The following is a 22,506-nucleotide window of genomic DNA, read 5'->3' on the forward strand; positions in this document are numbered from 1 at the left end:
CCAGCATAGGACCCTTCAGCAAGCACTACTTGTTCAAGGTGTGTGATCAAGCTTCCAGATTGATTAAATCTCTGAATTAATGGAAATCAGCAGAGAAAGAAAAAGCTCACCAACTTCATGTGAAGTGTTTCTATACCTTATCACAGACTTTCCTTATCCATCTAATAACACAGATTAATCAAGTCAAGGACTCGGGAGGAGTGAGAGAGATTAAGGAGAAACTGTACACAAAATGTTGTAAAAAGGAATAATCTAAGTCACTTGATTCATTTGAGAATGTATAAATATGTTCATCAATGTTTAGGAAGAAAGGGGTATTGTGGATAGGCTTTAGGACTCTAGAGCTACCTTGTGATGATGTCATTAAGCTGTTCCCTACTGGGCACAAATAACCATGTGGGAGGAGTTAGATAAATAATGCATTATTGATGCAGTTCAATGAATAATCTTTTAGCAATCCAACATTCAGATTAGAGCCTGTTATGTCTAAGACTACCGTATACGGTAGTATTTAGTATTAATATGCAGCAAATGGAGTTCTAAGGGAACTTAAGCCTGAAGACAGTTTTTAAAATTACCTTCTCCTTAACTAGTTCTTTTGATCCGAAACTGCTGGGTGGGAGCATAAAAAGCATGCCTCAAAAAGAAAATTCAGAATTAGGGAGAACTTTGAAAAAGTAAATACAACAAGTCATTTCCACATGCAGCAAGGTCAGTAACCAAATGTAACAGATTTAGGATGTGGAGTAAAATGAAACAGGGAGACAGTGCAGGGATCGGAAAACCACTGCCTGATGGTGGAAAGATTTTCAAAAATACTTTTCAAAAGGAAATTAGATTTATACTTGTGAAGATAAAATTTGCAGGGCTTTGGAAAATGTGGGAGTGGGACTCATTCGACAGATCTTTCAATAAGCCAGCATGAATAAGACGGACCAGAAGGTCTTAGCCTGTGCCTTTGTTTAGAGACAATGATACAACCATACCCTGTATAGTCCATCATGATTCTCTGAGGAAGCAGTTGAGTTCCTGGAACGTTGTGCGCTAGTTGCCGGAACTTGTCACGCAAACTGAACACTGCCTTAAAGACACTGCTTGAAGTCATTGTCAGAGATGCATTTCAACTACCCTGTGTGACATTAGCCATTTCCAACACCAACTATCCTATGTCTTCTATGAATGAGACTGACCATTTAATATTGACTTGTGTGTTTTAGGTTCAGCCTGCACATATCCATTACATTGAAAACCTGAATATTCAGCAGCGACAGAGAGAGACTTCATCCATTCGGCCTGGACTCATTCAAATCCTGATCTCTAAAGTGAGAGATCCACTGCACTATACTAATCATTTTATTCTTTGGATCCTTTTCATTAACAGTTCGTTTCCAATATGACTTCAGAGTATTTCGTGGCAAAGCTGTGGAGTAAAATCACAGACAATACAACACATCCTATAGGATACTATGAGCCTGAGTTCTACACCACCGATGATCATGGGACATCCCATTTGTCCCTTGTAGCAGAGGATGGCAGCGCAGTGTCAGTAACCAGCACCATTAATTTATAGTAAGAGATTACAGGTGTTAAAATATTCATTCGCTGTGATAACATCTCTATTTGTTTCCTTCCCCTTGCTGATCCTTCTTGGTTCTGCTATTGTTGTGTATGAGAGGGTAATGAGATACCTTATTTGGTGTATGAACTTTTTCACAGCTCTTTTTGGCCACAACAGGAATTGTAATAATGGGCGGAGGGTGACGTAGGTATAAATAAAACTCCACATAAGAATGAAGGAAAGAGAATGATGATTCCCTCCACTTGTCAGTCATTATAACTACTTTTATTCATTTCCTAAATAACAATAGAAATTGCAAATCAAAGGTATTTGGTCAGGATGTAATTTTGCTAGCTGAGCTGGTAGGTTCATTTTCAGACATTTTACCACCATGCCCAGTAGCCTCATTAGTGAGCCTCTGGTGAAGCATTAGTGTAATGACCCACTTTCTATTTATGTGTTTAGGTTTCCTTGAGTTGGTGATGTCATTTCCTGTGGTGATGTCATTTCCTGTGGTGATGTCATTTCCTGTTATTTTGCTCAGAGGGTGGTAAATGGGGTCCAAGTCAATGTGTTTGTAGATAGAGTTCTGGTTGGAATGCTCATGTGTGTCTCTGTTTGGCTTAGCCTAAGATGGATGTGTTGTCCCAGTCGAACTGGTGTCCTTCCCCATCTGTATGTAAGGATACTAGTGAGAGAGGGTCATGTCATATTGTGGCTAGTTAATGTTCATGTATCCTGGTGGCTAGTTTTCTGCCTTTTTGTCCAATGTAGTGTTTGTTACAGTTCTTGCAAGGTATTTTGTAAATTACATTAGTTTTGTTCAGTTTATTAGCTGCTGTTTTAGTGTGTTGGTGGGTTTGTGGGCTACCATGATGTCAAGGGGTCTGAGTAGTCTGGCAGTCAATTCTGAGACGTCTTTGATGTAGGAGAGAGTGGCTCGGGTTTCTGGATGTGTTTTGTCTGCTTGTTTGTGTTTGTTGCTGAGAAATCAGCGGACTGTGTTTATGGGTACCCGTTCTTTTTGAATACACTGTGTAGATGATTTTCCTCTACTCTTTGGAGTTGCTTGGTGCTGCATTATGTGGTGGCTTGTTGAAATAATGTTCTAATGCAGCTTCATTTTGGGTGTTGGGCTGATTGCTTCTGTAGTTCAGTATTTGGTCAGTATGTGTTGTTTTCCTGTAGACACTGGTTTGAAGTTCTCCATTGGCTGTTCACTCTACTGTGACATCTAGGAATGGCAGTTTGTTGTTGTTCTCCTCCTCTTTTAGAGAATTTTATGCCAGTAAGGGTATTATTGATGGTCTTGAAGGTTTCCTCTAATTTATTTTGTTTAGTGTCATCCATGTAGCGGACCCAAAGTTTGGGTTGGATGGTTGGCAGAGCTGTTTGTTCGAGTCTCTGCATTACTGCCTCTGCTAAGAACCCTGATATTGGGGATCCCATGGGTGTTCCGTTGGTTTGTCTGTAGGTTTTGCTATTGAAAGTAAAGTGGGTTATAAGGCATATGCCCACTAGCTTGACGATGTTGTCCTTGCTGATGAAGTTGGTGGCATTTGGTGTATGTGTCTTTGGCTCCTCTAATAGTGTAGTCAGTGTTCCTTGGCAGGTTGATGTGGATGGATGTGCACAGGGTTGTTACATCAAAGGAGACTATCATTTCATCCTCTTCTATCTTGGTGTCTTTGGTGTTTAGCAATTCTTGAGTGGACTGAATGGAGTAGTGTGAGTCTTCTTCTAAGTGTTTTAGTCTTTGGTGTAGTTCCTTGGCTAATTTGTACATTGGTGTTCCAGGTACCGAGACTATGGGTTTGAGGGTGGGGCTCCTGGTTTGTGAATTTTGGGTAATCCGTAGAAGCATAGTGTGTTCAATTCATCTGGTTTCATTTTTTGGAAGTCTATCTTGTTTAATTCTCTAGATTTCTGAAGTTCTTTGAGTAAGGCTGTGATTCGGTTCTCTGCTTGTCGGGGAGGGTCTATCGCCACCTGTTGGTAAATGTCAGTGTCTGCAAGCAGTGTCTGCAAGCTTTCTTAATATAGCCTGTTCAGTTTAAAATGACTTTCAGGCGCAGAATATGACATTCTCGCAGGAAATGACATTACCAACCCAAAGAAACCTAAACACATAAATAGAAAGCAGGTCATAACACCAGTGCTTCCCTGGATGCTCACTGATGATGTTACCTGGCATGGTGACAAAACATCTGAGAACAAACCTTCCAGCTCAGTGAGCAAACTTACATCCAGAACCTCAACCTGAGCTACAAATCTTCTCAAAACTCATATTGGTTGGCTTTAGAATTCTTAGATTATACTGTTGTCATCAAAGTTGCTTTATAATTGCAAGTACTTTTCTGTTATCATTTTCGTGACTTTACCTAACCTTCTCGTGTCTGAAGCTCTCATAACGGCCTACGCAGTATCATTCATCATTTGTATCTTTGGATCTCACCACTTCTGATTTGGCTTTCCATATCTACCCCTTTCTAACTCACAGCCTATCTCCTTATTACTACCTGCCTAGTTCTTCTCAACATAAGGATGAAGAATCTTAGCCAAGCTGTTTCAGTACGGCTACAACATTGACACCCACCTGACAATGTGGAAAATTGCCCTGCACACAAAAAGCAGACCCAACCCAGCCCAACCTAATACCACTGTATCGGTGTACTCTCGATCATCAGCAGATGGTTGAGGAGGATATTGGCAGTGCTACCACGTGGAAAAGAGTAACCTCCTCACTGATATTCAGCTTGCCTTCTGCCAGGGCCACTCAGCAAATCAGCAATGCCAACACCATTGAACGAATTAAAGACAAAGAGGCAGCAATGAAATTAAAATACAACTATTGATGCTGCTATTTTACACGTGAACTGAAGAGTTGCAGGCCAAATGTTTTGAGTAGTAATGAAGCTGAGCTACTGTGCCTCCATGTGTCGCAGTTGGTACAAAATGATACCATCTTTTTGGATGGCTCAGTGGCTGCTGGCTCACAGCACCAGGGCCTCGGGTTTGAGTCCAGCCTCGGGTGTCTGTCTGTGTGGAGTTTGCATGTTCTCTCCATGTCTGTGTGGGTTTTCTCCAGGTTCTCCGGTTTCCTCCCACACTCCAAAGACGTGCAGTTTAGATGAATCGGCCATGCTAAATTGTCCATAGTGTTAGGTGCATTAGTCAGAGGGAAATGGGTCCGGGTGGGGTCAGAGGGTCAGTGTGGACTTGGGGCCAAATGGCCTGTTTCCATACTGGAGGGAATCTTATCTAATCTCATCATCTATCCACATTTCAAGTCTTCATATTACAAAAAGAAGATAAAGTCACCAGAGAACATGCAAAGAAGAACTTTAGGTTATAATTATCAAGAAAGAGACAGAGGTCCTTTTCTCCAGGAATGAGAAAGTGTGACTTTAAACATCTGAGATGGTAACTTCTTAATACAGTAGGTATATAAATGTTTTCACATCTACTCATGTATGAAACTGAAATTTCATAAATGTAAAATAATTACCAATAAACATCCTAAAGAAGTCAGAAGAAACCATATTACACCAAGAACTGTTGAAATCTGGAGCTTGCTATTTGAGGGGAATTGCATTGATATTTTTAAGGGGAAACTAATAAAGTACCTGAGGGAGAAGGATATGCTGACAGGATGAGTGAAGTAAGGTCAAAACAACAGAATAGACCAATTGAGTGGAATGGCTCACTTCTATATTCGGGTAAGAGATGTGGTTGAGAAGGTGGGATGAATGGCATTGTCACCGTCAGCACCATATTTAAATCCCAAATGTACACTTATTCAAACACTGAAAGCCAGGAACTGCCAGTCGAAGTCTGATGGTGAAACGTTATTACAGAGGCTCACTTGTTAGCGGACAATGGTGGAGAGGAGGACCATCCTTTTTCCTCAATATTGCCCAAAGTGAGCACGGTACTAAATATTGCCATCTTGGACTGAAATATATCATCTGGGCCAGTGCAATGACAGCTGGTGAGAAGAAACCTGCAGTAGTGTTGTGAATGTCCAACTAATGGCAAAATGAAACCAAGCAATGGACCCTGAGATGTATCCTGTGTCAGATTCTTGCAAAGGGATGTGTGCTGCTGTGCAGAGCAACCCTGAAGGAGCATTTCAGTGTAAAGTGCCGGTGAGCCTTAGTGCAAGTGTGTTTTCTGAGCCATAATGAGGTGGTTAGGCTGGTGTTATGTCAATACCGACTTCCATGGATGAAGGGTGGACACAATTACTGCCCTTGAAGCATATTATGGGATGTTGGTGGATGAACATGGACTCTGGAGAAGCAACCACTGAGCTTCATCCACCAGGTAAATGTTCAGATTTTCAAGTCAGAAATTGGCACCATCTTGTTTCTCACCAATGCCTAGAGGAATTGTAAATTGCAAAGAAATGAGGCAAGATTAGCTAATAATCATTTGCAAATGTAAGGAAATAAGGCACTCCCTGTATACTGTACTAGCAATATTCTCATCGAGCCATTGCAACCTGAGGTATAAAATTGGACTTATTTCTCTCCATATCAATAATCTCAAATTTTCAATTCTCACTACGTGTTAGATTAGATTACTTACAGTGTGGAAACAGGCCCTTCGGCCCAACAAGCCCACACTGCCCCGCCGAAGCGTAACCCACCCATACCCCTACATCTACATCTACCCCTTACCTAACACTACGGGCAATTTAGCATGGCCAATTCACCTGACCTGCACATCTTTGGACTGTGGGAGGAAACCGGAGCACCCGGAGGAAACCCACGCAGATACGGGGAGAATGTGCAAACTCCACACAGTCAGTCGCCTGAGGCGGGAATTGAACCCGGGTCTCCGGCGCTGTGAGGCAGCAGTGCTAACCACTATGCCACTGTGCCACCGTGCCGCCCATGTTCCTAAGCTTCTGGCTATTGCTCACTCCACTCAAGTACTGGGAAATTTCCACCATACATTTACAAGGAGTAGTCTGCTGATAATCATGCCCAATGATCCACAAGTCATCACAAGATGTATAAAATCTGCCAAAACCAAATTTGCCTGACTCATCACTCCCGTGGACAAAAGTAAACCACATTGGGCTTTTCAATATCAGTAAATATGTTTGTTCTAATACCGCGCCTGCTTCAATTGCGTGTCACGGTGGCTCAGTTGTTAGTGCTGTTGCCTTATACCAGCAGGGACCCGGGTTCAATTCCAGCCTCAGGCAATTGTCTATGCGGACTTTGCACATTCTCGCCGTGTCTGTGTGGGTTTCTGCCGGCTGCTCCTGGTTTACTCCCACATTCCAAAAATGTGCAGGTTAGGTGAATTGGACATGTTAAATTGCCCATAGTATTCAGGGATATATATGTTAGGTGCATTTGCCATGGGAAATGTAGGGTTACAGGGAAAGGGTAGGGAGATGGGTCTGGGTGGGATGCTCTTCGGAGTGTCAGTGTGGATTTGTTGGGCCAAATGGCCTGTTTCCACGCTGTAGGGATTCTGTTCGGAACCACCATCCATCACCACAGGAGGCTGCCGTCAGAGCATATCAGCTTCTCTGCAACATCATTGTTCATCTCCAACAATACAGTTCTGTATTTCACTGATGCACTTTGCTGCAGAGCAGCACCTATCATGGGAATGCCAGGACATTCCGCAGTCTGGCAAGAGCAGCCCCCTCATGGATTGGACCCAGATGCATCTAAGGGCTGCTGCTCACTGGCTCTCTTAGCACTCACTCACTTTGAGCCTGCTTGGATGCTCAGACCATCTTTACCTTGCCTTACTTACCCTGCCTTTTTTTAGTGTTTTGCCACCTTAGCTAGCTCTTAAAGGCTCACTTAATTTGTCTTTTAACACAGAAGCAGCTTGTGCATGGTTATCGGCAGTCATCAGTCAAGGTAGTGGACATATTGTTACACAGTTCATGTGACATCAATCCCATATCTGCTCCCTGTGCCAACAACTTATGTGGCTAATGTCCTGGATGTGCTCAACACAAACAGCAATCTCTCAAAATCAAAGGGGAATGGTCTTCAGAGCATGCCCTGAGCTGTTGGTGACTGCAGCCCAGAATGTACAAGCTGAAGTCACCAGGTACCTGCTGCAACTTTCATGCTGGGACTTGTCACCATCAAGTTTATATGTGTAGCTGAGACAAATGCAAACTGCATCCCAATAAGGCAGAGTTAGGCAGTAATGTCACACAAATGCATGTCTCCTGTCAAGGGAGAATAGGAGCAGTCTTCCAAGGAGGAAGGTGAGTAGATTGAACAGAAGGAATGCCACCTTCTGCATGGTAAGAATGCTGCAGCATGGGGTACAACAACCTCGACAGAATGCAATTGCAAGCTGATTCCTGTAGGTACGAGCTAGGTGCAATGCTCACTCATCAACTGTAAATTGGTTGGTGCCGAAAAGGCAAGTAGTCTGTCTGTTGCCTGAGGCAAATGTAGCTACTGTTTGTTTCTTCATTGCTTTTGCTGTTGCTAAGTAAGAGTGAACATTTTCAATCATTTGAAAGTTTTCCAATATGTGATGGGTCCACATTGACAATGAAAAGATGTTAAGCTACAGGTGTAGAGTAGTGTAGTAAAAACAGCAACATTTGTGAATGTGCCTTTACATTGGCAATACAATGTCAACTGTACCACTATTTGCCCTGAGAACTATTTGTTTTTGGTTCTCCTTCCACTATGTGCACAATGAAGGGCAGCTTCTATCTGACAATGTTTGACCTGGTGCATGACTGGGTATAAAAATGGCGACGGCACTACAGCCCTTTGGAGGTCCTGACAGTGACAAGACCTTCCGCCTCTGACAAGAAGGAAGTTAGGATTAGCAGGGCACCATAGAGGCACAGTGCACAGCTAATGAAACGTGTGTCAGAGAAAGTGGTGAAATCTCGCTAGGAGAGAAACCCTCTATGAAACCCAACAAAATTGACACTTCACTCGTGTCTGGTAAAATTCAGGCCAAATAATTTAAAAAAATATACTATAGATGGAAAAACAAGATTCTGAACATCAAAAGACCATGAGGTGGTAAGTTTTGTTTTCTCTCACAACCTGTTGATGTTTTTTCAATGGTGAGATGTTGTTGTCTACATGGTGATGATTGTGCTTCAATTCAATGGTTGCCCAGGTGCTTAAGTCTTCTCTTTTATGAATGCTTTCTTTTAAACCTTCCTGGGTATTCTGTCTTTTTGACCAGAGAGTGTGTGAGAGAGAGAGAGAGAGGATGCTGAACATTTCACTCTCTCCTGTTCTTGTCACTCTGCACTCAACTTGGCGCTCAACAAATCAATGCAGTTGCTGGGCAAAACTTCTTCGACTTGAGAGATCCTTGGTACTGTTCAGTACTGATTGTCTCCCTGTCAACTTCTTGCTTTTAAAAAAAACATTGTGTGGCACAGTTCAATGATGGTTTCTCAAGTTGCAAAATTCTCCTTATGGCTCTATAATGAAACCGTCCAACTTCCACTTCAGTTTATATCCCAAAAAATGAAAATATGGCATCTCTTAGAACCTAGTCTACCTATCAAACTGGATAATCTTATATTTATCCCCATTGTGTTCCAACTGCCAAAATTTTGCTCATTTATTTGCCTCTCTAAATCCCCTTGAATGCCTTTGCATCAACTCCACAAATTTCACTCATACCTAATTTAGTGTCATTTACAAATCTGGGAATATAATATTTAGTCCCCACATTCATTGGTATAGATTATGGATTTTAAAATACCTGTGTGAAAGTAAGTAGTGATAATTGGCATCAATCTGTCTTTGGGTGGGTATTGAACATTAAGACAAAAATGACTAGTCTTGCTGTATAGAGAATGGATGGAATAAGAAATTTTTGGTGTTATTAAAATAAATTCTTATTTTTGTTGTCTTGCAGCTTTGGGTCAAAGGTGAGGTCCAGAAAAAAATGGGATCATTTTCAATGATGAAATGGATGACTTTTCTTCGCCAGGCACAAAGAATTCATTTGATCTTCCATCTTCCCCAGCCAACTTCATCATGCCAGGTTTTGATTGGTAGACAATGGAAATTAAAGTTAGAGCTGTGAAACGATGATCTCACTTTAATAGGCATGCATGTTCTTCACACTCGAAAACTAGAATCGTATACAATAGGGGGATGCTGTGGTGTGCTTATGCTACCTTTAGGCAGAGCTATCCAAGGACTGAGGTAGAGAGTGATGGGTGTGTGGAATGCACTCATTGGTGGTGGTAGAGTCAGAGACATTAGCGACTGCTGGACAAGCACATGGATGGCAATAAATTGAGGGGTTTGTAGGTTACGTTGATCTTAGACTAAGATAAATGCTTGCCAACATCGTGAGCTGAAGGGCCTGTACTGTGCTGTATCGTTGTATGTTCCATGTTCTACTCTTCAAAAGTCCATATTAATCAATAGATCTCAATTTCTTTTTGATTGAAGGACTCCTTTTCAACTTTAATCATAGACCTGCCTTAATTATAATTATAATACACAATTTTCAAAATCTCAGTGCTGCATAAAAAGTGTTTTAGTGCTGTGTCGTTTTTCAGAAAGCAGGTTTTAACTAACGATTATGAATAGCTACTTTTCCTTGCAGGGCCTGTTTATTCTTCACAGGAGCAAGGGCCTGAGGAGAATTGAGCATGAAGAAAGTGCTCAGAAAATAGGAAGTAGAAAGTCAGAGAGAGAGAGAGAGAGGTTTTGGAGGGTGGGGAACACAAGGCACGGAAAGAGCAGTGTGCAGAGAAAACATAAGCAAATGAAATAGCACTCGAGAGCCAGGGGGTGGGGGAGCAGAAGCACAAAAGAACACAGCATACCTCTGATTGTCACTCACTCAGTTACAACTGATCACAGTGCTGAAGTTTTACAAATCTATGCTGTCTCTGTCTGATAGCAGAAGCTTTTTCCAGCCATCCTATTCTTTACTATAAACTCTAGTAATTTCTAAACCACAGATGTTACTCATTTGATTTTTGTTCCCGAATTTCCCTGCTTGTAGCCTTTTAAAAGTAATGGAATGCCATATGCATTTGTCAATCTATAGAATGTTAGAAATAGGAATGGGTTATTCAGCCAGTCAGGCCTGCTCTGCCACTCAATTCTATTCCTGTCGTCGGGTAAAATTCCTGGAACTCCCTCCTTCACAACTTCAGTAAAACAAATGGAGTGCAGCAGGTCAAGAAATCAACTCACCAGCATCTTCGAAAGGACAACTGGAGACAGGCAATAAACGCTGGCCTAGCCAGAGATGCTACCATCTCCTGAATGAACTTTTTAAAATTTAAAAATCGATTAATTTAATTCCAATTGCCCAACTTTTCTCCAGTCCCCTTGTTACCCAGCATTGACAAAAACCTATCAAACCTAGTCTCTCAGAAGCTCCAATTGTCCCTCTGCATGAGTGTTATTTTCAATGAGGAAATGGCAGTTTTCAGTTTCACAAGGGTTATTCATCCAAGATGCAAACTGACGTGGAACCACAAGCTAAACAACCCACAATCCTCCAGATCACATCAAAGTCCTGCAACGTCTATTTGTGAATGATGTTGTACATTTTCCATACAGCAAGAATCCTAAACATACTGGATACAGTAACGACTAGAGACCATGACCAACATCTAGCTTTAGTGTTGAAGACTTGTGGTCCAGGAGTAGTTAGGAGTCTAGGCCTAGCTAAGCCGTTCCAACTTTACAAGATGACAAAGTGGAAAACTATCCAGTTATGTCCTGAACACAAAAGACAGAACTAAACCAATCTGCCATTTACCACCCTACTACTTTATTTTCAATGATCAACAATATGAGGAAAAGTATCAGGAATTGGGTTATCAAAAGCACTTACCATGTAACACAAAATGCTGTGGATACTGTAAATATTAGAAAATGCTGAAAATACTTACTGATAACTTATCCATTAATACTCAGTTTAAGACCAACCTGAACCAGTTTCAGACCTCTTGGCCCAACAAAGGATCAAAGATCTGAAGTTCAGAGATGAGCCATATCCTTAACATGAAGGCAGCATTTGACCAAATATAGGATCAAGTTGCCTCAGTAAAATTGACATCAATGAGGATCAGGAGCACCTCTTCACTGGTTGGAGTCTGAACTATCTCAAAGGAGAATTGTTATGATTGTCAATGGATAATCATCATAGCCCAAGGCTGCAGAATGTTTTTTGTTGTGATGAACCAGGTCCAATCTTTCTCAGCAACATCTTCAATGACTTTTACACATCGTGTTCAGAAAAGGGGATGTTTGCAGATGATTACACAATGCTCAGTTTCATTCACAACTTCAGAGATAATGAATCAGTTCATGCCTGTGTTTAGCAAGTCTTGACATTCAGGTTTAAATTAATGAATGGCAAATAACATTCATACGATACAATTAAAAGGCAATGATCATCCAAAGCAAGAGAGATTCAAACTACCTGTTCTTGATATTTGACATCATTAACCTTGGAATCCTCCATCATCAATATCCTATTTTCCATTGACTAGAAACATAACTGTAACAGGACTTAACTATAACAGCTACAAGAGCAGTTCAGAGGCTGGATGTTCTAAGCTCAGTGACTTGCCTTTTGGCTCCCTAAATGCTGTTGAGCATCTAAAAGACACAAGCGAGGGGTGTGATGTAGGATTCCCCATTTTCAATGGTTCCAGCTTGAACAGGAAGTTCAATGGCATCAGTGACAAAACAATCAATTGACTGCGCTACATCCTCGACCAAATGCATTCACTCTTTCCATCAATGGCACCACAAGATGTAAAGTGGCAACCAATTGAGATTGGTCACAGCACACTGCAAAACCACTATCTCGAGTACTTGGAAGAATAAGGACTGCATGGGAACAGCATCACTTGCAAGTTCCCCTTCAAGCTGTACACCATCCTGACACAGAAATATATTAGTGTTCTTTCAGCATGACTAGACCAAAGCCCCTACCTAACAACACTGCAGCTACACCTATGCAACAACAACTGATATTTATATATTGCCTCTCATGTCCAGTGGAACAGCACGTACGCAGAGATGCCATGTCTGGCACATAGTCTGTAAGGTATAATTTCATGTTTATGACTTTGTCAGGTTAGATTTGAAGGAGGGTTGACAACTGAGTTTGTCTGTTTGGTCCTTTCTTGTTCAGCAAGGAGGTGAAAAGTTATCAGGGACAGGAATATGGATATGACTGCACCATCAAATCAGATTGATTTTATTGAATAGTCGAGCAAGCTCAAGGGGCTGAATGTCCTATCCCTAATTTAGGTATTCGTCTGCTTTGTATGGTTTTACCAAGGTACATATTTGGGAAATAGAAAAGGGGTCAAATATAAATCCTTGGAGTACATCAGAGTAACAACAGAGAGGGAAGAGAGATGAGCAATGCAAGCAACATGTTGGTTATCATTCGGCAGATAAGAATCTAAACAGGTGAGAGCAGTCTCCCACCAGCTGGGAAACAGCGGCGCAATGTTAGAGGGGAATGATGTGGTCAACCACGCCAAAGGCAGCCGACAGGTCGTGAAGGTCGAGGAGGGAATATTTATCTTCTTACTGTCCCATTTCCTTGATATGAGCTGATTTCATAAAGTGGCAGCGGTGGAAACATACATTGCATGGACTAGGTACATCAGAACCTTTTTAATAGCAATTAAGGATGGGACTAAATGTTAGCCTTGCTGTGATACCAATATCCAATTAATGATTTTCTTCTTAAAGAGTCCCCACATAATAATTAAAATGGGATTCACTTAACAACGCCTCGGTATTCAAATTATATTTATTAAACATATTCCTATACCGTAACTGACCATCAGGCTTTTAAAAATATTCTTTTCTCAATAGATAAAATAGCCCTTTCATCTATGTGCCCTGTCATTCTCCTTGATCAAAACAAATCTGTAAAGGTGGTGGTGGGAGCCTCAGGAAGACTGAGAATCATTAAGGCAACTGCTCAAGTACGTACTAATGGAATATGAGGATCAAAACAGAAGGCATGGGAACATGTTAAAAGAGTTGGGGCATCATGTTACAGCTGAACAAAATATTGTTGGGGGCCACATTTTGTGTAGTGCATGCAATTCTGCTCACCCTGCTCTATGAAGGACGTTATTAAATGAGAAAGAGCGTAAAGAGGAAAAACAAGGATGTTACTGAGACTGGATGGTCTGAGTTATGGAATCCGTACAAGATGGAAGCAGGCCATTCAGCCCCATTGGATCCATGCCCGACCCTCCGAAAAGCATCCCACCCTGACCCAACCCCACAAGCTATCCCTGTAATCCTGCATTTGCCATGGCTAACCCACCAAGCCTGCATATCGCTGGACACTATGGGCAATTCAGCCTGGCCAGTCCAGTTAACCTGCACATCTTTGAACTATGGAAGGAAACTGAGCACCTGGAAGAAAGCCATGCTGACACGGGGAGAATGTGCAAATTCCAATAGTGGAAGTGAGCTCCGGTCCTTGGCACTGTGGGCAGCTAACCACTGAGCAACGATGCTACACCAGCGAGAGTCTAGATGGACTGGGATCTTTTTCCCTGGTGTGTAGGAGAATGAAGGGTGATGTTATGGAGATTTATAAAATCATGAGGAGCATAGATAAGGTGAAGAGCCAAGGTCTTTTCCTGAGAGTAGGAGAATCCAAAACCATAGGGCATAGGTTTAAGGTGGGAGGGTAAAGACATAAAAGGGACCTGAGGGCAGCTTGGGAACACAGAGGGTGATGCATATGTGGAACGCGCTGCCAGAGGAAGTGATAGAGACAAAATAATGCTGGAATCCAAATAGACAAGCACGAGGCTGGAAGAACACAGCAAGCCAGGCTGCATCAGGAGGTGGAGAAGTCAATGCTTTGGGTATAGCCCTTCATCAGGACTGGAAGCGGGTGTGAGGGGAGCTGCAGAAAAGGGGGGGGGGGGAATGGGGTGGCAGGTGGTGAAGTAGTGATAGCTGAACGCAGGTAGAGGATATGTTCTGGTTGGTGGTTGGGAGGAATGAATCCAATTGGTAGCTGGAAGGTAGGGTTGGTAGGTAGAATGGAAAGGAGGGGAAGGGGCTGGGAAGTGAGTTGGGGGTATGGTAAGGGAGGTTATTTGAAATTGTAGAACTCAACTTTGAGTTGCCTAGGCTGTAGGCTGCCCAGGCAGAAGATGAGGTGTTGTTCCTCCAATTTGCGGTCTGATTCGCTGTGGCAATGGAGGAGGCCGAGGATGATCATGTCGGAAAGGGAGTGGGAAAGGGAACTAAAATGGGCAGTAACTGGGAAGGTCAGGTCAGCCCTGCAGGCTCGGCTGAAATGCTCAGCGAGACATGCCCTGAGTTTACGTTTGGTCTCACCGATGTAGAGAAGACCACATCGGGAGCACTGGATGCAGTAAACTAGGTTGGAGGAGAGACAGGTGAACCTCTGTCTCACTTGGAAGGACTGTTTGGAGCCTTGAATGGAGGTGAGAGGGATGGTGTACCCGACAGGTTTTACATCTTTTCCGGTAGCAGGGGAAGGTACCTGGGGGCTTGGGGGAATCGGTGGGAAAAGAGTGGCACAAACCAAGGATTGGTGAAGTGAGCCATTCTTGTGGAAGGGAAAGAGGGGTAGGGGAGGGGAAGATGTTCTTGGTGTTGGGGTTGGAGTTGGCGGTAGTGTTAGGGATGATATGTTTGATGCGGAGACTGGCTGGGTAGTAGGTGAGGACAAGGGAGACTCTGTCTTTATTGTGTTGAGAGATGTTTAGAGCAGTGGAACAGGGAATAGAGGTAGTTCTCTGAGGGCTGTTTGGATGACTGTTGGGGAAAAAACATGTTGTTTGAAATAGCTGGACTTCTGGGATGCTTGGGATTGGAATGTCTCCTCGTCTGAGCAGAAACGGCAGAGGCAGAGGAATTGGGAGAATAAATGGGGAGTTCTGGCAGGACACTGGGTGGGAGGAGGTGTAGTCCAGGTAGTTATGGGAGTCTGTAGGATTGTGGTAAATGTCCGTCTGGAGACTATCTTGAGGTTAAGAAAGGGGAGGAAGGTGTCCGAGATGGACCAAGTGAATTTGAGGGCGGGGTGGAAGTTGTGGGTGAAGTCGATGTGGTAGAGGCAGATACAATTACAACATTTAAAATACATTTGGACGGGTTCATGAAAAGGAAGGGTCCAGAGGGATATGGGCCAAACTCCGGCAAATAGGACTAGTTCATTTTCGAAAAGCTGGTCAGCATGGATGAGTTGGGTTGAAGGGCATGTTTCCATGCTGTATGATTCTTTGACTCTAAATACTAGAAGACTGTGAGGAAGTCTAACTTGTCACTTGTTCCTATTATACTTGTAGGTGATAATGAATGTGTTGTGGTTTAATTACACTGTTAAGGATGCTGTGACTGACCCCAGAGTTCACAATCAACTAAACCCCAATGTGACTGAATTTGAGAAAGATATGGAGAAGGTTTGTGCATACTTTGTGCATTTCTGTACGGGCTAGGTATTGGTTAATATTGCCATAGGGTTTGAAAATTATGGATTTCCATTTACCTCCCACCAACCTCATCACCTCTCTGGCTGCAACAATCTCCTTTGTATTAGTCATCATGGAATTAAACAAACTTGAAATGCATTCAGCCATTCATTCATGTACGTGTGTGTGTGTATTAGCTACACTCCCTGCACTCATCAAATGAGTCCTGTGTCTTTCTTTGTATCAAATATTTTCAAATATTTCTGTTTACCTTGAGGAGTGGAAATCATCTGATATAGGCTTTCAAAATCATGAGCGGTCTTGATGGATTGGATAGGGAGAAACTCTTTCGGTCTGTAGGAGGATCAAGACCAAGAGGGAACAGATTTAAAGTGTTTTGAAAAAGCTGCAAATGTGAGGTGAGGAATTAAATAGGGTGCAGAATTAATTAATTAATTGAACTAAGATGAAGTGCTTGGAGTGTCGATGCAGATGTGATGGGTTGAATGGCATTCTCCTGCACCATAACAATTTGGTGATTTATCCAATTTTCCTTTCAAAGATAGGAAAAATTTTGGACAAATCGTATGAACCTTTTTCTTTTCCCCTCTTCACAATCTGTTAAATAAAATTAAGCTTTCCAAAGCAATAAGATCTCTGTTAAATCACTTCTCAGCCTTCCCAAATTATCCCAGAATCCAAATCCCTCTCAGAATTATTATTCCCTAATCCTGGTATAATCTTGGAGAATCGAGGCATAAAGGTACCTTCTCTCCTATGTTGTCCAAAAGCACACAAATCTTCTGCTATAATGTAACAGTGCCTAGAACAAAAGTTAATAATTACACAACACCAGGTTATAGTCCACCAGGTTTATTTGGAAGCACTAGCTTTCAGGGTACTGCACTGAAGTGATTGGACTATAACCTGGTGTTGTGTGATTTTTAACTTTGTCCACCCCAGTTCAATACTGGCACCTCCACATCATAGAACAAAAGGGTATTATTGTTCTTTTACTCTTGTATGTTGTAATAAATGGAAAATCATTCTAATGATTTTACTGTATTTACCTACATACACCCCTTCAACAAACTACAACTAAAAATAACCTTTGTTAATCACTATCCTTTGGATCTCTAAATATTTGCTCAATATTCCATTCAAATTTTTTCTTACTTTTTTATAAAATGTGGACATTGCTGCCAGGGTTTTATTGGAATTTCCCTGGATAGTTGTGGTTAAATGGATGGACAATATCAGACCCTGAATGGAGGGTGATTGTGACACAGTAAACAGTGAGATGCCTATAGTCCCTCAAGGATTAGGACTAATTGTGAATGTGAAATGCTCAGTACACAGCATGAATACCTGGGTGTTACCATTAACCAGAAACTAGACGTCCAGCCACATCCAGGACAAAGCAGCTTTCATAGAATCTCTAGAGTGTGGAAACAGGCCCTTTGGCCTAACAAATCCACGCCGCCTCTTCAAACAGTACCCCACCCAGACCCATTCCCTGACTCTATTACCCCACATTTACCCATGACTAATGCACCTAATCTGCACATCCCTGAACATTAAGGGCACTTTGGCATGGCCAATTCACGTAACCTGCACATCTTTAGATTGTGGGAGGAAAATGGAGCACCCTGAGGAAACCCACACAGGCACAGGGAGAATGTACAAACTCCACACAGACAGTTGTCTGAAGCTGGAATTGAACCCGGGTCCCTGGAGCTATGAGGCAGCAGTGGTAGCCACTGAGCCACTGTGTCCTCTTCTGGATGGGTGCACCAACCACCACCTAAAATATTCACTCCCTCCAACACCAGTGTGCAAATAGAAGTGATAGGAGGGAAACAGTCAAGCATTTTTATGCTTCACGCAGAAATACAATATAATATAGTATGTTGCCTTCTTGATGATGCCAAGTTCAAGGTTATCAATTTGCAGATTCCGTACATCCTGAGGGGGAAAGGTGAGTAGCTACTTATTGTGGTCCACACTGGTACCAATGACATAGGAAGAAAGACAGATATGGTCCTGCAGTCAGAACTTGGGAAGCTCTCAGGCAGTTCCTCATAAGTGATCATCTTTGGTTTATATTTAGGGGAGGTGATGGCTTAGCGGTATCATCACTGGGCAGTTAATCCAGAAACCCAGATACTGTTCTGGGCACCTAGGTTCAACTCTCACCATGGCAGATGGGGGAATTGAATTCAATAAAAAAGAAAATTAAAGTCTGGAGTTAAGAGTGTAATGATGGCCATGAATCCATTGCCAGAAAACCCATCTTGTGCACGAAAGTCACCTCTCAACTTTCTTCTCTCAAGAAAACAGCCTCAAGTCCCTCAGCCTTTTGTCATAAGTCCTTCCCTCCATATCAGACAACATTCTAGCAGATCTCTTCTGAACCTTTTCCAAACCTTTCACATCCTTCCTATAATGTGGTGACTAGAACTGCACGCAATACTCCAAGTGGTCTGCACCAGAGTTTTATACAGCTGCAGCATGACCTCATGGCTCCGAAACTCAATCCCTCCACCAATAAAAGCTAACACACCATGTGCCTTCTTAACAACTCTATCAACCTGGGTGGCAACTTCCAGGGACCTATGTACCTGGACACTGAGATCTCTCTACCAAGAATCTTACCATTAGTCCAGTACTCTGCATTCCTATTGCCCCTTCCAAAGTGAATCACCTCACACCTTTACACATTAAACTCCATTTGCCACCTCTCAGCCCAGCTCTGCAGCTTATCTACGTCCCTCCATAACCTACAACATCCTTCGTGATATCCATAACTCCACCGACCTTAGTGTCATCTGCAAATTTACTAACCCACTTTTCTACACCCTCCTCTAGGTCATTTATAAAAATGACAAACAGCAGGAGCCTTAACAGATCCTTGCGGTACTCTACTAGTAATTGAACTCGAGGATGAACATTTCCCATCAACCACCACCATCTCTCGTCTTTCAGCTAGCCAATGTCCGAGCCAAGCCACTAAATCACCCTCAATCCCATGCCTCCGTATTTTGTGCAATAGCCTACCGTGGGGAACCTTATCAAACACCTTACTGAAATTAATATACAACACACAGCTTTATCCTCATCCACCTGTTTTGTCACCTTTTAAAAAAACTCAATAAGATTTGTGAGGCACGACCTACCCTTCACAAAACCTGTTGACTATCCCTAATCAACTTATTCCTTTTGAGATAATTATAAATCCTATGTCTTTTAATCTTTAACGCACTTTGCCCACAACCAAATTAAGGCTCACTGGTCTATAACTACCAGGGTTGTCTCTACTCCCTTTCTTGAACATGGGGACAACATTTGCTATCCTCCAGTCTTCTGGCACTATTCCTGTGGACAATGACAACATAAAGATCAAAGCCAAAGGCTCGGCAATCACCTCCCTGGCTTCCCAGAGAATTCTAGGATAAATCCCATCCGGCGTGGGGACTTATCTATTTTCACACTTACCAGAATTGCTAACACCTCCTTGTGAACCTCAATCCCGTCTAGTCTAGTAGCCTGAATCTCAGTATTCTCCTCAACAAATTGTCTCTTTCTAGTGTGAATACTGATGAAAAATATTCATTTAGCGCTTTCCCCTATCTCCTTGGACTCCATGCATAACTTCCCACTACTGTCCTTGACTGGCCATAATCTTATTCTAGTCATTCACTTCTCTAGCTTCCCACAGAGTTCTCAGGTACACCTGATCAGGTCCTGGGGATTTATCCACCTTTAACTGTCTCAAGACATCCAGCACTTCCTCTTCTGTAATCTGGACATTTTGCAAGATGTCACCATCTATTTCCCTACAGTCTATATCTTCCATATCCTTTTCCACAGTAAATACTGATGCAAAGTATTAATTTAGTATCTCCTCCATTTTCTGTGGCTCCAGACAAAGGCTGCCTTGCTGATCTTTAAGGGGCCCTATTCTCTCCCTATCGGAAAGATGTTGTGAAACTTGAAAGGGTTCAGAAAAGCTTTACAAGGATGTTGCCAGGGTTGGAGGATCTGAGCTACAGGGAGAGGCTGAACAGGCTGGGGCTGTTTTCCTTGGAGCGTCGGAGGCTGAAGGGTGACCTTATAGAGGATTACAAAATTATGAGGGGCATGGATAGGATAAATAGACAAAGTCTTTTCCCTGGGTTTGGGAAGTCCAGAACTAGAGGGCATAGGTTTAGGGTGAGGGGGGAAAGATATAAAAGAGACCTAAGGGGAAACTTTTTCACACAGAGGGTGGTACGTGTATGGAATGAGCTGCCAGAGGAAGCGGTGGAGGCTGGTACAATTGCAACATTCAAGAGGCATTTGGATGGGTATATGAATAGGAAGAGTTCGGAGGGATATGGGCCGGGTGCTAGCAGGTGGGACTAGATTGGGTTGGGGGGATATCTGGTCAGCATGGACGGGTTGGACCGAAGGGTCTGTTTCCATGCTGTACATCTCTATGACTCTATGACTCTATTCTTTTATTCCTGATGTACCTATAGAAAGGTTTAGGGTTTTTCTTGATCCTATCTGCCAGTGACTTCTCATGCCCCCCCTCAAATCCCCGTTTTTAGCTCTCTCTTTAGGTCTTTCCTGGCTAACTTGTAACTCACAAGTGCCCTAACTGAGCCTTCATGTCTCATCTTAACATAAGCCGCCTTCTTCCTCTTGACAAGAGCTTCAACTTCTTTAGTAAACCACAGCTCCCTCACTTGACCACTTCCTCCCTGCTTGACAGGTACATACTTATCAAGGGCACGCAGTAGCTGTTCCCTGAATAAGCTCCACATTTCAATTGTGCCCATCCCCTGCAGTTTCCTTCCCCATCCTATGCATCCTAAATCTTGCCGGATCACATCATAATTGCCTTTCCCCCAGCTATAACTCTTGTCCTGCAGTATATACCTATCCCTTTCTATCGCTAAAGTAAACATAACCAAATTGTGGTCACTATCACCAAAGTGCTCGCCTACCTCCAAATCTTCCACCTGGCTGGGGTCATTACCCAGTACCACATCCAATGTAGCCTTGCCCCTTGTTGGCCTGTCTATATGCTGAAGAAGGGCTTATGCCCGAAACGTCGATTCTCCTGCTCCTTGGATGTTGCCTGACCTGCTGCGCTTTTCCAGCAACAAGTTCCCTCCGGAGGGAATGTCTTAAGAAGAAAGGTTGAGGGAGCTAGGGCTTTTCTCATTGGAGTGAAGAAGGATGAGAGGTGACCTGATAGAGATGCACAAAATGTTGAGAGACATAGATAGAGTGGATAGACAGAGACATTTTCTCATGGTGGAAATGTCGATTGTGAGGGGGCATAATTTTAAGGTAATAGGAGGAAGGTTTAGGAGAGATGTCAGGAGAGAGAGGACGGCTCTTTACTCAGACAGTGTTGGGTGTATGGAATGCACTGCCAGTAGTGGCAGTAGAGTCAGATACATTCAGGACATTTAAGTGACTCTTGAATACGCACTTGGAAGTTACTACAATGAAGGGTATGTAGGTTAGTCTGATCTTAGAGTAGGATAAAAGGCCGGCACAACATTGAGGGCCGAAGGGCCTGTACTGTGTTGTAATGTTCTATGTTCTATGTTCTATGTTCTATTTGTCTACATACTGAGTCAGGAAACCCTCATGCACACATTGGACAAAAACTGACCCATAGTACTATCGTGTTCCCAGTCAATATTTGGAAAGTTGAAGTCCCCCATAACAACTACTCTGTCACTCTCGCTCCTATCTAGAATCATCATTGCTATCCTTTCCTCTACATCTCTAGAACTATTCGGAGGCCTATAGAAAACTCCCAACAGGGTGACCTCTCCTTTCCAGTTTCTAACCTCAGCCCATGCTACCTCAGTTGATGAGTCCCCAAACGTCCTTTCTGCCACCATACTACTATCTTTGATTAACAATGCCACACCTCCTCCTCTTTTGCCATCTTCTCTGTTCTCACTGAACCATTTAAACACTGGAATCCGCAACAACCATTCCTGTCCCTACTCTATCCATGTCTCTGAAATGGCCACAACATCAAAGTCCCAGATACCAACCCATGCTGCAAGTTCACCCACCTTATTCTGGATGCTCCTGGCACACACTTCAAACCAACTTCCTGCTTGCCAGTGCCCTCTTGTGACCTTGAAACCTTAATTGTTACCTCACTACTGTCAACCTCCTGGATACTGGAACTACAATTTAGGTTCCAATCTCCCTTGCTGAATTAGTCTAAACCCTCCTGAAGGGCATTAGCAAATTTACCCCCCACCATAATATTGGTACCCCTCTGGTTCAGGTGTAGACTATCCTGTTTGTAGAAGTCCCACCAACCTCAGAAAGAGCCCCAATTATCCAGGAATCCAAAACCCTCCCTCCTGCACCATTTCTGTAGCCATGTGTTCAACTCCTCTCTCTCCCTATTCCTCGTCTTGCTAGCACACATCACAGATAACAAACCAGAGATAACAACTGTGTTTATTCTCGCTCTAAG

General features: G+C 42.8%; 1 protein-coding gene across 1 annotated transcript; it reads left to right on the forward strand.

Annotated features, from left to right (window-relative positions):
- Nucleotides 1-623: 623 nt before the first annotated feature.
- Nucleotides 624-16,031, forward strand: LOC140487641 (glutathione hydrolase light chain 1-like). Its single transcript, XM_072586928.1, is given in 6 exon segments — nt 624-711; nt 1,382-1,569; nt 9,449-9,470; nt 9,472-9,577; nt 13,408-13,520; nt 15,882-16,031. Coding segments are annotated over 5 exon segments (567 nt in total). The 5' UTR covers nt 624-711; nt 1,382-1,393.
- Nucleotides 16,032-22,506: the final 6,475 nt, after the last annotated feature.

Source organism: Chiloscyllium punctatum, chromosome 17 (genome assembly GCF_047496795.1).
Source record: "Chiloscyllium punctatum isolate Juve2018m chromosome 17, sChiPun1.3, whole genome shotgun sequence".
NCBI classification, from domain to species: Eukaryota; Metazoa; Chordata; class Chondrichthyes; order Orectolobiformes; family Hemiscylliidae; genus Chiloscyllium; species Chiloscyllium punctatum.